The sequence below is a fragment of the Anomaloglossus baeobatrachus genome, chromosome 3 (genome assembly GCF_048569485.1).
Source record: "Anomaloglossus baeobatrachus isolate aAnoBae1 chromosome 3, aAnoBae1.hap1, whole genome shotgun sequence".
Lineage (NCBI taxonomy): Eukaryota > Metazoa > Chordata > Amphibia > Anura > Aromobatidae > Anomaloglossus > Anomaloglossus baeobatrachus.
In genome coordinates, this window is record NC_134355.1 from 301,092,773 (window position 1) to 301,106,704 (window position 13,932).

Here is a 13,932-nt window from a genome sequence, read left to right on the forward strand (position 1 = left end):
CGGGTTGGTTACCCGATATTTACCTTAGTTACCAAGCGCAGCATCTTCCACACGGCGCTGGGGGCTTGTCACTGGTTGCTGGTGAGCTCACCAGCAACTTGTGTAGCGACGCTCCAGCGATCCCTGCCAGGTCAGGTTGCTGGTGGGATCGCTGGAGCGTCGCAGTGTGACATCTCACCAGCAACCTCCTAGCAACTTACCAGCGATCCCTATCGTTGTTGTGATCGCTGGTAAGTTGCTTAGTGTGACTGGACCTTAACCTGAGGGTGGTTTGGTCGGACATTGTTCCCAGAAAGGTTTGGCGGGGGGATCGGTCCCTGGAGGGGATCGACAAGAGCAGAATAAAGGTGAACAGGGTGGTTGGGAATTTTGTGGCCAGGAATGGAGGAGTTGTGGTTCGGCACAGGGACTTGGAGTCGGGGGAGGGGAATTTTTGGCGATCAGATGGTGTGCACCTGACTGCCGTGGGTATTGATTTATGGGCCTTGAGCATTCAGGAAGGAGTGGAGCGGGCACTCATTTTGGTGGGGTGACTCGCATTATGAGGTGTCAGGTAATGCTCGTGGTGGCGGTGGCGAGGGGGGTTCTTGGAGTCGGTGGAAATTAGGGGTGGGGGGTGGTACATCGGATAGATGGGGGACCACGCCCCTTTGTTTATTCTGGTATGGTAATTGCCTGGCGGACTTGGGGGGGCTCTCCAGGGGTGGGGTCCCCTGAGAGTCGGTTAGGGACACTGTTTTCCGGCAAAGGTGGTGCCCCCGAGCTTGTAGGCGCGGCTGGGGGCAAAATATGCCGGATGGTTTGGTAACAATATTTGGTGTCCGCCAGGTTTTGGGGCTCCAAGAACCGCCCTTGCATTGGTAAAATGGTTATTTATTATCTGTTATAATGTTTGTTAATAAACCGGGCCGATTTGGCCAATTTATCCAAAGAAGGGTGTTGTGTTTTTATTAGCGGTTGGGAAAAAGCGGGGGTTTGGTGTGGGGGATTCTGCTGACAATATGAAGAAAGCCTCTGCAGTAGGGCAGTCAAGGCTGAACGGAGCCAGGGCAGAGCCATGGGCGTAGTGACCCATGACTCACCTTTGCAGGGCAGCAAGGGGTTAATGTTTTCTGTAGAAAGAGCGGGCTTGTGCGGGGTCAAGAGTTTAGGGGGGGTGGATCTATAGGGCCAGGGGAGGGGACAGGGTGGGGGCTGTATATATGTCCAGGTAGAGAGGGGGGGGGCACTACTTCGGCGCGAGGTACCATTAGAGAAGGTCCCGCCCTCCCGCCCTATACATATATGTTTAATCTTTGTCGGAGAAGACGGTGGTGTCGAGGTTCATTTAATTTTCTATTGGGGTTCGAGTCATTTCGGCGAGCGGTGGCGAGGGGGGTTCTTGGAGTCGGTGGAAATTCGGGGTGGGGGGTGGTACATCGGATAGATGGGGGACCACCCCCCTTTGTTTATTCTGGTATGGTAATTGCCTGGCGGACTTGGGGGGGGCTCTCCAGGGGTGGGGTCCCCTGAGAGTCGGTTAGGGACACTGTTTTCCGGCAAAGGTGGTGCCCCCGAGCTTGTAGGCGCGGCTGGGGGCAAAATATGCCGGATGGTTTGGTAACAATATTTGGTGTCCGCCAGGTTTTGGGGCTCCAAGAACCGCCCTTGCATTGGTAAAATGGTTATTTATTATCTGTTATAATGTTTGTTAATAAACCGGGCCGATTTGGCCAATTTATCCAAAGAAGGGTGTTGTGTTTTTATTAGCGGTTGGGAAAAAGGGGGGGTTTGGTGTGGGGGATTCTGCTGACAATATGAAGAAAGCCTCTGCAGTAGGGCAGTCATGTAGTTATGCTACAATTTCTGGTGACTGACCATCACCATACCATGCACGCCTGATTTTAGTTTGCAATGTATTCCTCCTGTTGGTAGCTGTTCAGATTCAGTTACCTCACCCCTTTCCACAGGCAATGCTAATTAAGCACCATTCTTGGATCTGGTCCGCCTTTATCAATGGTTGCTGTCTGGCACTGGGAGGGTCAGTTCTGATATAGTCCTGGTGTGTGTAGAGCTTGCTCCACATGCTGGGACCTGGGCTGGTCTCAATCCACAATTGCCTTTTTTGCAACATGGAAGCGGCTATATACAGGTTACAGGTATGTGTGCTCTATTATGGTTCTGCTTTTAACTTTATCTAGGAGGCCGCATGGCACATGAAATACGTAATATAGGTTAGGACCCCCCTATTGAGATTTGCCGTGATGTTGGCAGGGGTGGCTCAAAGAATTGATCAATTATTTGCTAAAAATCTCATTTTTTTTATTATAGTACAGTTGGAATAAATCTGTGAATTTTCACTTATTATATGATGCATGCCAATTTCAGATCGTGCTGGCTCCTTTTTCACAGTACAAATACATACACACAGTATATGGACTGTGTATATATATATATATATATATATATATATTATATATATATATATATATATATATATATATATATACACAATCAGTACAGACAAAAGTTCGGACACATCTTCTCATTCAAAGAGTTTTCTTTATTTTCATGACTCTGAAAATTGTAGATTTACATTGAAGGCATCAAAACTATGAATTAACACATGTGGAATGAAATACTTAACAAAAAAGTGTGAAACAACTGAAAATATGTCTTATATTCTAGGTTCTTCAAAGTAGCCACCTTTTGCTTTGATTACTGCTTTGCACACTCTTGGCATTCTCTTGATGAGCTTCAAGAGGTAGTTACCGGAAATGGTTTTCACTTCACAGGTGTGACCTGTCAGGTTTAATAAGTGGGATTTCTTGCATTATAAATGGGGTTGGGACCATCAGTTGTGTTGTGCAGAAGTGTGGTGGATACACAGCTGATAGCCATACTGAATAGACTGTTAGAATTTGTATTTTGGCAAGAAAAAGCAGCTAAGAGTGTGCAAAGCAGTAATCAAAGCAAAAAGTGGCTACTTTGAAGAACCTAGAATATAAGACATATTTTCAGTTGTTTCACACTTTTTTAAGTATTTCATTCCACATGTGTTAATTCATAGTTTTGAGGCCTTCAATGTGAATCTACAATTTTCAGAGTGATGAAAATAAAGAAAACTCTTTGAATGAGAAGATGTGTCCAAATGTTTGGTCTGTACTGTGTATATGTATGTGTATATGTATGTGTATATGTATGTGTATATGTGTGTATGTATATATATATATATATATATATATATATATATATATATAATATAAATATATACAAATATATACATACAGCTCTGGCAAAAATTAAAAGACCACTGCAGTTTTATAAAAATCAGCTTCTATACATGTCTGACAGCCATTCCATTCCAGTGTGAGTTGAATTCCAGCCAGAGTACACCTCATTCTACTTAATGTGCTCCTGATTAGGAGGTCACCTGAACCAAATCTTACTTAACTAGTGAAAGTATAAAAAACACTGCTGTGGTCTTCACAATCCTCTTGCAATAGGACAAGCTGGATGGCAAAACAAGTGCTAGTAATATCCCAAAACTAATAGGAATGAAAAAATAACTTTTAACCATGCCAAAGGAATTGAATAGAAAAGTCTTGATTGAGGAAAAGAAGGGCTTAATTCTGGTTTTACTAGCAGAGGATACAGTGAGCGTCATGTTGCCTCTATCCTGAAAACGTCTAAGACGGCAGTCTATTACAACAAGGTCAAGCAGCAGACATTGGGGACAACAAAACTACAGACCGGCAGAGGGCAAAGGTGAATCTCCATAGACCGGAATGACCATCATCTTTTTCGAATGTCACTGAGCAACCGCAGGATGACATCAAGTGACCTACAAAAAGAATGGCAAATGGCAGCTGGGGTAAAGTGCACGGCAAGAACAGTTCGTAACAGGCTTCTAGAGGCAGGGCTCAAGTCATGAAAAGCTAGAAAAAAGCCTTTCATCAATGAGAAGCAAAAGAGACCCAGGCTGAAGTGTGCCAAAGACCATAAGGATTGGAGCATAGAGGACTAGAGTAAGGCAATCTTCTCTGATGAGTCTAATTTTCAGCTTTGCCCAACACCTGGTCATCTAATGGTTAGACGGAGACCTGGAGAGGTGTACAAGCCACAGTGTCTTGCACCCTCTGTGAAATTTGGTGGAGGATTGATAATGATCTGGGGATGCTTCAGCAAGGCAGTAATTAGGCAGATTAAACTTTGCGAAGGACGTATGAATCAAGCCGCATTCAAGGTTATCCTGGAAAAACAGTTGCTTCCTTCTGCTCAGACAATGTTCCCCAACTCTGAGGACTGTTTTTTCCAGCAGGACCATGCACCATGCCATACAGCTAGGTCAATCAATGTGTGGATGAAGGACCGCCACATCAAAACCCTGTCGTGGTCAGCCCAATCTCCAGACCTGAACCCCATTGAAAACCTCTGGAATATAATCAACAGGAAGATGGAGTCACAAGCCATCAAACAAAGAAGAACTGCTTATCTTTTTGCTCCAGGAGTGGCATAAGGTCACCCAAAAGCAGTGTGAAAGACTGGTGGAAAGCATGCTAAGACACATGAAAGTGTGTCGCCCTGGGCAAGCCAGGGGTCACAGGTCACAACACCACCACACCCCACACTCCAGGTAGGCACACCAATGCTAACCAGAAATCCTTGTTGCCTTCCTCCAGAGGCTGATGATTCACACCAGGGGGTGGGCCAGGCGGTTGGCTCCGCCCACCAAGGAGGTCAAAGCTCTGGAGGCGGGAGAAACCAGGCAGTCATCTCAGGGAGGAGCAAGTGTGAGGAGCTGAAGTGAGAGAGGAAACGAGTAGTGAAAGTAGAGAAGTGGTAAAGGAGAAAAGCAAGTGAAGTGACAGAAAGGAAAGAAAGCCTGAGGGTCCAGCTTTGTGGAGGGCCAGATCAGCAAGGTCAGCGACGGCGGTGACTGTCTGGAGGGGGACCGTTTGGAAGTTCCTGGAAGGACCCCGTTGGCTGTGTGCCCGGCGGTCTGGAGCAGTGTTCCGAAGGACAGTCAGCACCAGGGCAGGGGCCTCTCGGACCCCGGCAAGGCTAGGAGTCGCCAAATTTGCCGAATCCGTCAGTGAAGGGGACGAAGATCCCCCAACAACCAAGTCCCGATTGAAGGCAACAGCCCAACCATTACAGGGGAGACACCGCCACCGCCACGGCACCAGTTTCTCAGGGCCAGCGCCTGCGGGCAAAGTGTAGAGCTCCTCCGGCCCAGATTGCAGTCGGGGAGCGGGTAACCGGAGGGAATCCACCGCTACCACAAGTCAAACATAGGTGCAAGGAAGAGGGACATCACCGTCACCTACCGGGAGTGCAGGTGCAGCTGTCTGTGGGACCGTCCTACCAGCCGTTTGGTTTACCGTACAAACTGTGTCCATGTCTCAGGCTGAGTGAGTACCACAGTGCCGCAAGGCACAGCGCTGCCCCCGCGTCCCTGCGCCCACCAGGCCCCGCACCTCCTTCTCCACCACCGGGCCCCGGGATCACCAACCCCTACCCACGGAGGGGCAACACAACACCTGGCTGCTCCGCATCACCATCCCCGGGATCCCCGAATTGAGCAGCGGTGGTGAAATCACCACAACCGTGGGTGGCGCCACGAACTATAACAATCCCCCACACCCAACCACAAAACCCCCCTTTTTCACTCACGGGCGAGGAGTGTCGCTCGAGAAACCCCGGGATCCGGCCCACAGCTCGAGCCACCACTGAGCAGCTGCCGGACCCGAGCAGAAGGGGTGAGCGTAGTGTGCTGACACCCTCCTCCCCGCCCGCGACAACTTGGCGTCACGAACAGGATCTTACCGCTCTGCCGTCTGGTAGAGGTGCGCCTTGTTACCGCCGGAGGTATCCGGCAGAAAAATTTCAGAAGCCGCCATCTTTGGCGCGAAGAGTTCCCGCTCGAGCGTCTTCTCGAGCAGTAGAGGCGCGAAGGCCAAAACCCCGCCCCGGGAGAGGAGGGGCCGGAAAGAGCTAAGGGGGACGCGATGGCGGCTGGCGGCATGTAGTCGCGAAGATAAAAGCAGGGACGCCGGGACCTTGCAAGCATACCGTTCCTGGAAGCAAACAGAGAAGCCATCATGTGGATGCCGTCCCGTGACAACGTAGCCCCCGCGCCTGGAACCGCGGCGTGGGTGGAGATCCGAACTGTGCAGCTCTATCAAAGGCTGCAGGTCAGGATGCAGCTCCTCATGGAGGAGTGGGAGGCCGACATGGCGGACGTTGTAGCCACCGTGCGGAGACGCGAGGAGGAGGCGGCGAAAGGGAGGGTGAGTGACCCACGTCCCGATGCCCTTGAAGGGCCGGTCATCGCGGCTGTGGGGCCCGGTCCAAGCCCTCTCCCCCCGTTGCCTCCCTCGCCACCCGTCCCGGAGGCCGTGACCCCGCCACTAGGCCTGCTACCACCGCAACCGGTAGCAGTACCCAGCGTCCCCGCCCAGGCGGGCCGACCTGTAACCGGAGCCCGCGGCACACCGGAGGTGTTACCGTGGAAGACGCCGAAAGTAGAACCGGAGGCATCCCTTGAAAAACTCCCGGAGCCGGAGCTGATGACCCGTTCCGAGCCCAAGGCCCGGCAGCGGAAAGCCCCTATGCCCATCCCCCACACCTCGGCTGAGGTGGCGCCGGGTTGTTGCTGCAAGGCAGCGCCCAAGGCCATGACACCGCGGGATACGCCGCCCACCTTCCTGACAGTGGGTAACGTTCTGGATGTCCCGCGGGGCCCGACCCGTGCGCCGGCGCTGGCAGCAGCACCGTACTGGGATAGGGAGCCGGCACCGCTGGGCCTGGAGATCGATGAGAGGGAGCGGAAGAAGGCCGAACTGGTGGCCAGAGCGATCCGGGAGAAGGAGCACCTCCGGCGGGCAACCTCCCGTGCCCGAGGACCGTTGTACGTGGGGCAGGTGAGGCGGTTTGATGTCCGCCGGGGCTACGGGTTCATCTACGAGCCGGGCCTGGAGGCCGAAGTTTTTGTAGCCCGGCGGGATGTGAATGCCCACCTGCCCGAAGAGCATCCGGGCCGTAATCTGATGCCGGGTGATATTGTCCAGTACACTCGGTTCTTTGGGGAGCGAGGGTGGTTTGCGCTGGACGCTAGATTGAAGGGCAGCCAAGAGGCCCTAGCAAGCGCCGCGCCCCCTCCCTTGGAAGGAGCACTGGAGCCTGGAGGACCGGAGTAGGGCAGTGGATGCCCGCTGCAGCAGTCCCCGTTGGGACCACCACTGAGTTCAAGTTTGTTTAAAAGTTTTGAAGAATGATAAGGAAAATGAAAATGATACCGAACAGTTACCTGATTTGCTTGTGATTGAACCGGCAGGAGCTGGCACCGTTGTCCCTGTGGGGACCGTTTAAAAGTTGCATAAGGGACTCCTTATGGACAAGCCCATGAACTTGCAGGGCAACCACAAACGTTAGTGGCTTGTAAATATGTTGGTTACCGTTAGCGTTTCCGCAATGCCGTCTCCGGAGAGGCAGGTTGGAGGGAGGGCCCTGAGCAGAGCAGGCTGGGGCCCAGCCACCAAAGGAACCGGTGGCTACCCTCTGGAGGAAAGAACAGATCCCGCTCGGGTAACTTGTGCTGGACTGTGGGTCAAGGGGTGCTGCCTGGGCTTTAGGGGCAGCATCAGGGCCAGGTTGCTTGGGTGGGAGAGAGCGGAAACCGTAACCGTAAACCGTTGCAACGTTTAAGAAATGTGCCTCCCGTTTTGGGAAGAGTTATTAAAAATGTTATTCATGTTTGCTTAACCTTGTTACCCCCTTTTACAGAAAAATAAAACCGGTGTAGGACGGCAGCCCGCGGACGGTCTGCATTTTGCTAAGGGGGAATGTGTCGCCCTGGGCAAGCCAGGGGTCACAGGTCACAACACCACCACACCCCACACTCCATGTAGGCACACCAATGCTAACCAGAAATCCTTGTTGCCTTCCTCCAGAGGCTGATGATTCACACCAGGGGGTGGGCCGGGCGGTTGGCTCCGCCCACCAAGGAGGTCAAAGCTCTGGAGGCGGGAGAAACCAGGCAGTCAGCTCAGGGAGGAGCAAGTGTGAGGAGCTGAAGTGAGAGAGGAAACGAGTAGTGAAAGTAGAGAAGTGGTAAAGGAGAAAAGCAAGTGAAGTGACAGAAAGGAAAGAAAGCCTGAGGGTCCAGCTTTGTGGAGGGCCAGATCAGCAAGGTCAGCGACGGCGGTGACTGTCTGGAGGGGGACCGTTTGGAAGTTCCTGGAAGGACCCCGTTGGCTGTGTGCCCGGCGGTCTGGAGCAGTGTTCCGAAGGACAGTCAGCACCAGGGCAGGGGCCTCTCGGACCCCGGCAAGGCTAGGAGTCGCCAAATTTGCCGAATCCGTCAGTGAAGGGGACGTAGATCCCCCAACAACCAAGTCCCGATTGAAGGCAACAGCCCAACCATTACAGGGGAGACACCGCCACCGCCACGGCACCAGTTTCTCAGGGCCAGCGCCTGCGGGCAAAGTGTAGAGCTCCTCCGGCCCAGATTGCAGTCGGGGAGCGGGTAACCGGAGGGAATCCACCGCTACCACAAGTCAAACATAGGTGCAAGGAAGAGGGACATCACCGTCACCTACCGGGAGTGCAGGTGCAGCCGTCTGTGGGACCGTCCTACCAGCCGTTTGGTTTACCGTACAAACTGTGTCCATGTCTCAGGCTGAGTGAGTACCACAGTGCCGCAAGGCACAGCGCTGCCCCCGCGTCCCTGCGCCCACCAGGCCCCGCACCTCCTTCTCCACCACCGGGCCCCGGGATCACCAACCCCTACCCACGGAGGGGCAACACAACACCTGGCTGCTCCGCATCACCATCCCCGGGACCCCCGAATTGAGCAGCGGTGGTGAAATCACCACAACCGTGGGTGGCGTCACGAACTATAACAATCCCCCACACCCAACCACAAAACCCCCCTTTCACTCACGGGCGAGGAGTGTCGCTCGAGAAACCCCGGGATCCGGCCCACAGCTCCAGCCACCACTGAGCAGCTGCCGGACCCGAGCAGAAGGGGTGAGCGTAGTGTGCCGACACCCTCCTCCCCGCCCGCGACAAAAGCTGTAATTAAAATTCAGGGTTATTCCACAAAATATTGATTTCTGAACTCTTCCTGAGGTAAAACATTAGTATTGTTGTTTCTAAATGATTATGAACTCGTTTTCTTTGCATTATTTGAGGTTTGATAGCAATGCATTTTTTTTATTATTTTGACCATTTCTCATTTTCAGAAAATAAATACAAAATTTATTGCTTGGAAATTCGGAGACATGTTGTCAGTAGTTTATAGAATAAAAAACAATTTATATTTGACTCAAAAATATACTTATAAAAAAAAAATCAGAAAAACTGAAAAGTGTGCAGTGGTCTCTTAATTTTTGCCAGAGCTGTGTGTGCATGTGTGCGCGTGTGTAGGTCTGTGGTGGTATAATGTGTGATATATAAGTATGTAGACATATTACATATATATGTAAAAAAGGACTATATCACTGCTCAAGTGTGCAGCAGTCCGGGAAGTTCTTTACTATCACGATATAGCGGACTGTCGCTGTAGCTCATACTGCTATTCTGTACAATAGATGGATTTTCATGCAGGGATGTCATACTGAAATCCTCTGACAGCTGAAGAATAAGCTATGCACGTAATTTTCCTGACGCCTTGTAGAAAAGTGACGTCACCCAATATTGCTCTGACGTAGGATAACAGAACACAACAACATCACGTGACAGTATATCTCCGCACACAAGAGAGCAGACTCTCCCCACTCTGACTGTCTGCATTACAGGTGTCACTACATGATTACAATTGCAGACTGGTCTCCAGTAATATGGCGGTCACTCTGCATTAGTGACTCGCTGGGTGAAATCCAGAGGCGGAAGTGACGTAGTGCAGCTTGCCTGTGCTGTAAACAAGGAGCAGAGGATCCATTTTCTGCTGTGCGACATCGAGGCCGATATGGGGGGCGTCCTAGGCCTGTGCTCCGCTGCCAGCTGGGTAATTACCGGGGGCTGCAGTGTGGGTGACGGGTTGTATGGTGCTGACGCATCCACCGTGGACATGTGCCATTGACGTGGCTGCCCTGTGTCCCCTCAGCACCTTGTGATAGGACACAGCTGACTCCCTTCATACACACAGGAAGGGATGAAGATGGCTGCTTGTCATATTCCAGGCAGCTGAGCGTGTGTGATTGGGGGGCACCGATCATGAGACCATGGGTGGTCTGCGTCTAGTAGCATAGAGCCTTCAGATAGAAATAAGGGTTAAATGTATAGAATTAATGGGAATCTGTCACCACAGAGAGCAGCAGAGTGTAGGGACAGAGACCCTGACTCCAACAATGTCACTTACTGGGCTGCTTGATACAACATTGATAAAAATGTTTTCTATGCTTCAGATCTACCACTCCTCTGAATGTGGCGCTCTATATACCCCTGCCCCACCACTGATTGGCAGCTTTCTGTGTACACTGTGCATAGGCAGAAAGCTGCCAATCAGTGATGGGATGAGGTGATATGGAGGACTATATGGCAGCAGGTTTATTATTCCTTTGGAGATTATCTCCAATTGATAAATTAGTGATCTTACTAAAATTACAGTAAGCCGTCCATTAAGTGACACACGCTGCCCCTACATTACACAGCTCTCAGAATTGGCAAAAACATGGTGACACATTTCCTTTAAAGTGAATCTGTCACATGAAAAAACATTAGAACCAGCTGTCAGAACTCATTTAGACACTCATTTAAAACATTAGAACTCAGCATTAAAGCCAGCTGTCAGTCAGTGTGGGGGCACGGTTACAGCCGCTCAGTATTACAGTTAGTTGTCAGTGCAGGGGGTGTGGTTACAGCTTCTCTACTTTAGACCCGGCTTTCAGTCAGTGCGGGGGGGTGCAATTACAGCCGCTCAGCATTAAAGCCAATTGTCAGTCAGTGCAGGGGAGTGTGGTTACAGCCGCTCAGCATTAAAGCCAGCTGTGAGTCAGTGCAGGGGGCATTACAACCAATCAGCATTAGAACTAGCTGTCAGTCAGTGCAGGGGGCACAATTACAGCCAATCAGCATTAGAACTAGCTGTCAGTCAGTGCAGGGGGCACAGTTGCAGCCGCTCAGTATTAGAACCAGCTATCAGTCAGTGCAGGGGGCACAGTTACAGCCAATCAGCATTAGAACCAGCTGTCAGTCAGTGCGGAGAGTGTGGTTACAGCCACTTAGCATTAGAAGCAGCTGTCAGTCAGTGCGGAGGGTGTGGTTACAGCCACTTAGCATTAGAACCAGCTGTCAGTCAGTGCGGAGGGTGTGGTTACAGCCACTTAGCATTAGAACCAGCTGTCAGTCAGTGCAAGGGGCGCGGTTACAACCACTCAGTGACCTGGCTGTCAGTGCGGGGGATGTGGTTGCATACAGCCGCTCAGCATCAGAACCAGCTGTCAGTCAGTGTGGGGATGCGGCTACAGCTGCTCAGCATTAGAACCAGCTGTCAGTCAGTTTGGGGTGGCGCAGTTACAGCCACTCGGCATCAGAACCAGCTGTCAGTGAGTGCAGAGGGTGTGGTTACAGCTTCTCAGCTTTAGACCCGGCTGTCAGTCAGTGTAGGGGCGTGGTTACAGCAGCTCAGCATTAAAGCCAACTGTCAGTCAGTGCAGGGGGCATGGTTACAGCTGCTCAGCATTACAGTCAGCTGTCATTCAGTGCGGAGGGCGCGGTTACAGCCACTCAGCACTACAGTCAGTTGTCAGTGTAGGAGGCACAGTTACAGCCACTCAGCATTAGAAACAGATGTCAGTCAATGCGGGGGACGAGGTTAAAGTGTCTCAGCATTAGAGCCAGCTGTCAGTCAGTTCGGGGGGGGCGTGGTTACAGCCGCTCAGTATTAGAACCAGCTGTCAGTCAGTGCAGGGGGCACAGTTACAGCCAATCAGCATTAGAACCAGCTGTCAGTGCGGGGGCGTGGTTACAGCCGCTCAGCATTAGAACCAGCTGTCAGTCAGTGCGGGGGGTGGTTACAGCCACTCAGTATTAGAACCAGCTGTCAGTCAGTGCGGGGGCGTGGTTACAGCCACTCAGTATTAGAACCAGCTGTCAGTCAGTGCGGGGGCGTGGTTAGGTTACAGCCGCTCAGCATTAGAACCAGCTGTCAGTCAGTGCGGGGGCGTGGTTACAGCCACTCAGTATTAGAACCAGCTGTGAGTCAGTGCGGGGGGCGGTTACAGCCACTCAGTATTAGAACCAGCTGTCAGTCAGTGCGGGGGGCGTGGTTACAGCCGCTCAGTATTAGAACCAGCTGTGAGTCAGTGCGGGGGGCGGTTACAGCCACTCAGTATTAGAACCAGCTGTCAGTCAGTGCGGGGGCGTGGTTAGGTTACAGCCGCTCAGCATTAGAACCAGCTGTCAGTCAGTGCGGGGGTGTGGTTACAGCCACTCAGTATTAGAACCAGCTGTCAGTCAGTGCGGGGGCGCGGTTAGGTTACAGCCGCTCAGCATTAGAACCAGCTGTCAGTCAGTGCGGGGGCGTGGTTACAGCCACTCATTATTAGAGCCAGCTGTGAGTCAGTGCGGGGGCGTGGTTACAGCCACTCAGTATTAGAACCAGCTGTCAGTCAGTGCGGGGGCGCGGTTAGGTTACAGCCACTCAGTATTAGAACCAGCTGTCAGTCAGTGCGGGGGCGTGGTTACAGCCACTCAGTATTAGAGCCAGCTGTGAGTCAGTGCGGGGGCGTGGTTACAGCCGCTCAGTATTAGAGCCAGCTGTGAGTCAGTGCGGGGGTGTGGTTACAGCCGCTCAGTATTAGAACCAGCTGTCAGTCAGTGCGGGGGTGTGGTTACAGCCACTCAGTATTAGAACCAGCTGTCAGTCAGTGCGGGGGCGTGGTTACAGCCACTCAGTATTAGAGCCAGCTGTGAGTCAGTGCGGGGGCGTGGTTACAGCCACTCAGTATTAGAGCCAGCTGTGAGTCAGTGCGGGGGCGTGGTTACAGCCACTCAGTATTAGAGCCAGCTGTGAGTCAGTGCGGGGGGCGGTTACAGCCACTCAGTATTAGAGCCAGCTGTCAGTCAGTGCGGGGGCGTGGTTACAGCCACTCAGTATTAGAACCAGCTGTGAGTCAGTGCGGGGGACGGTTACAGCCGCTGCTCTCCATACACAGCGGTGACTGAACCAACGCCGGCGTCACCCCGATGACTGACATCAGAATAGTGTTGGGCAGATTAGAGTTCTTCTCCCAGCATCAGGGCTTAATGTGCAGGCTCTGGGCAGGTTCCAATCGATATTATCTTGGAGATTAACCCCATATCTGCAGGCTAATAGTGTTTTTTCACGTGACAGGTTCCCTTTAATCTGAGCAGTCCTTGAGGATGGTCATGCCGACACATTGCACCTGAGCAGGACGCTCACCAGTGACTGCCATACCTCTGTTTTTTTTCCCTCCCTTCTTCCTAGACTCTAAGGCATTTCTTATGTGCTCAGTGGTAGGTGTCCTGGCACCCAGACACCCATGATTAGCAACTTCTAACGTGACAACATTTAATGTGCATGAGGCATTTCAGCTATAAAGCAGTTGTCACCGGAATGTTCTTTCTGCCAATTACGGGGTTGTCCAGGCTCATGCTTCCACACCCACTGACATCGCTCCATGGATAGCTTACATTGGTCATTGGGAATCTCGCTGGGTATGTAACAGATGTGCAGAAACTGTCCATCGCCCTCTAGTGTCTGTAATATACAGAGAATACCAGCATAAAAGGGTTATTACATGATCAGCACTAAAGATTCTGGCTGTACAGGATAGGGCAGCGTTAGGGTACTGTCTAAACGATGTACCAGCGATTCCGACCACGATATGACCTGGTCAGGATCGATGGTGCGTCGCTGGTGAGCTGTCAATCAGGCAGATCTCACCAGCCACCAGCGACTCGTGGAAACAATGCTGTGCTTGG

At 51.9% G+C, this 13,932-nt stretch overlaps 1 protein-coding gene across 1 annotated transcript in view; it reads left to right on the forward strand.

Annotated features, from left to right (window-relative positions):
• Positions 1 to 9,873: 9,873 nt before the first annotated feature.
• Positions 9,874 to 13,932, forward strand: part of SERINC1 (serine incorporator 1) — a 41,215-nt gene continuing 37,156 nt past the window's right edge. Inside the window, exon 1 of the mRNA XM_075340000.1 lies at positions 9,874 to 9,991. Coding sequence (XP_075196115.1) covers positions 9,953 to 9,991 — 39 coding nt within the window. The 5' untranslated portion in view covers positions 9,874 to 9,952. The remainder of the gene's footprint in view (positions 9,992 to 13,932) is intronic.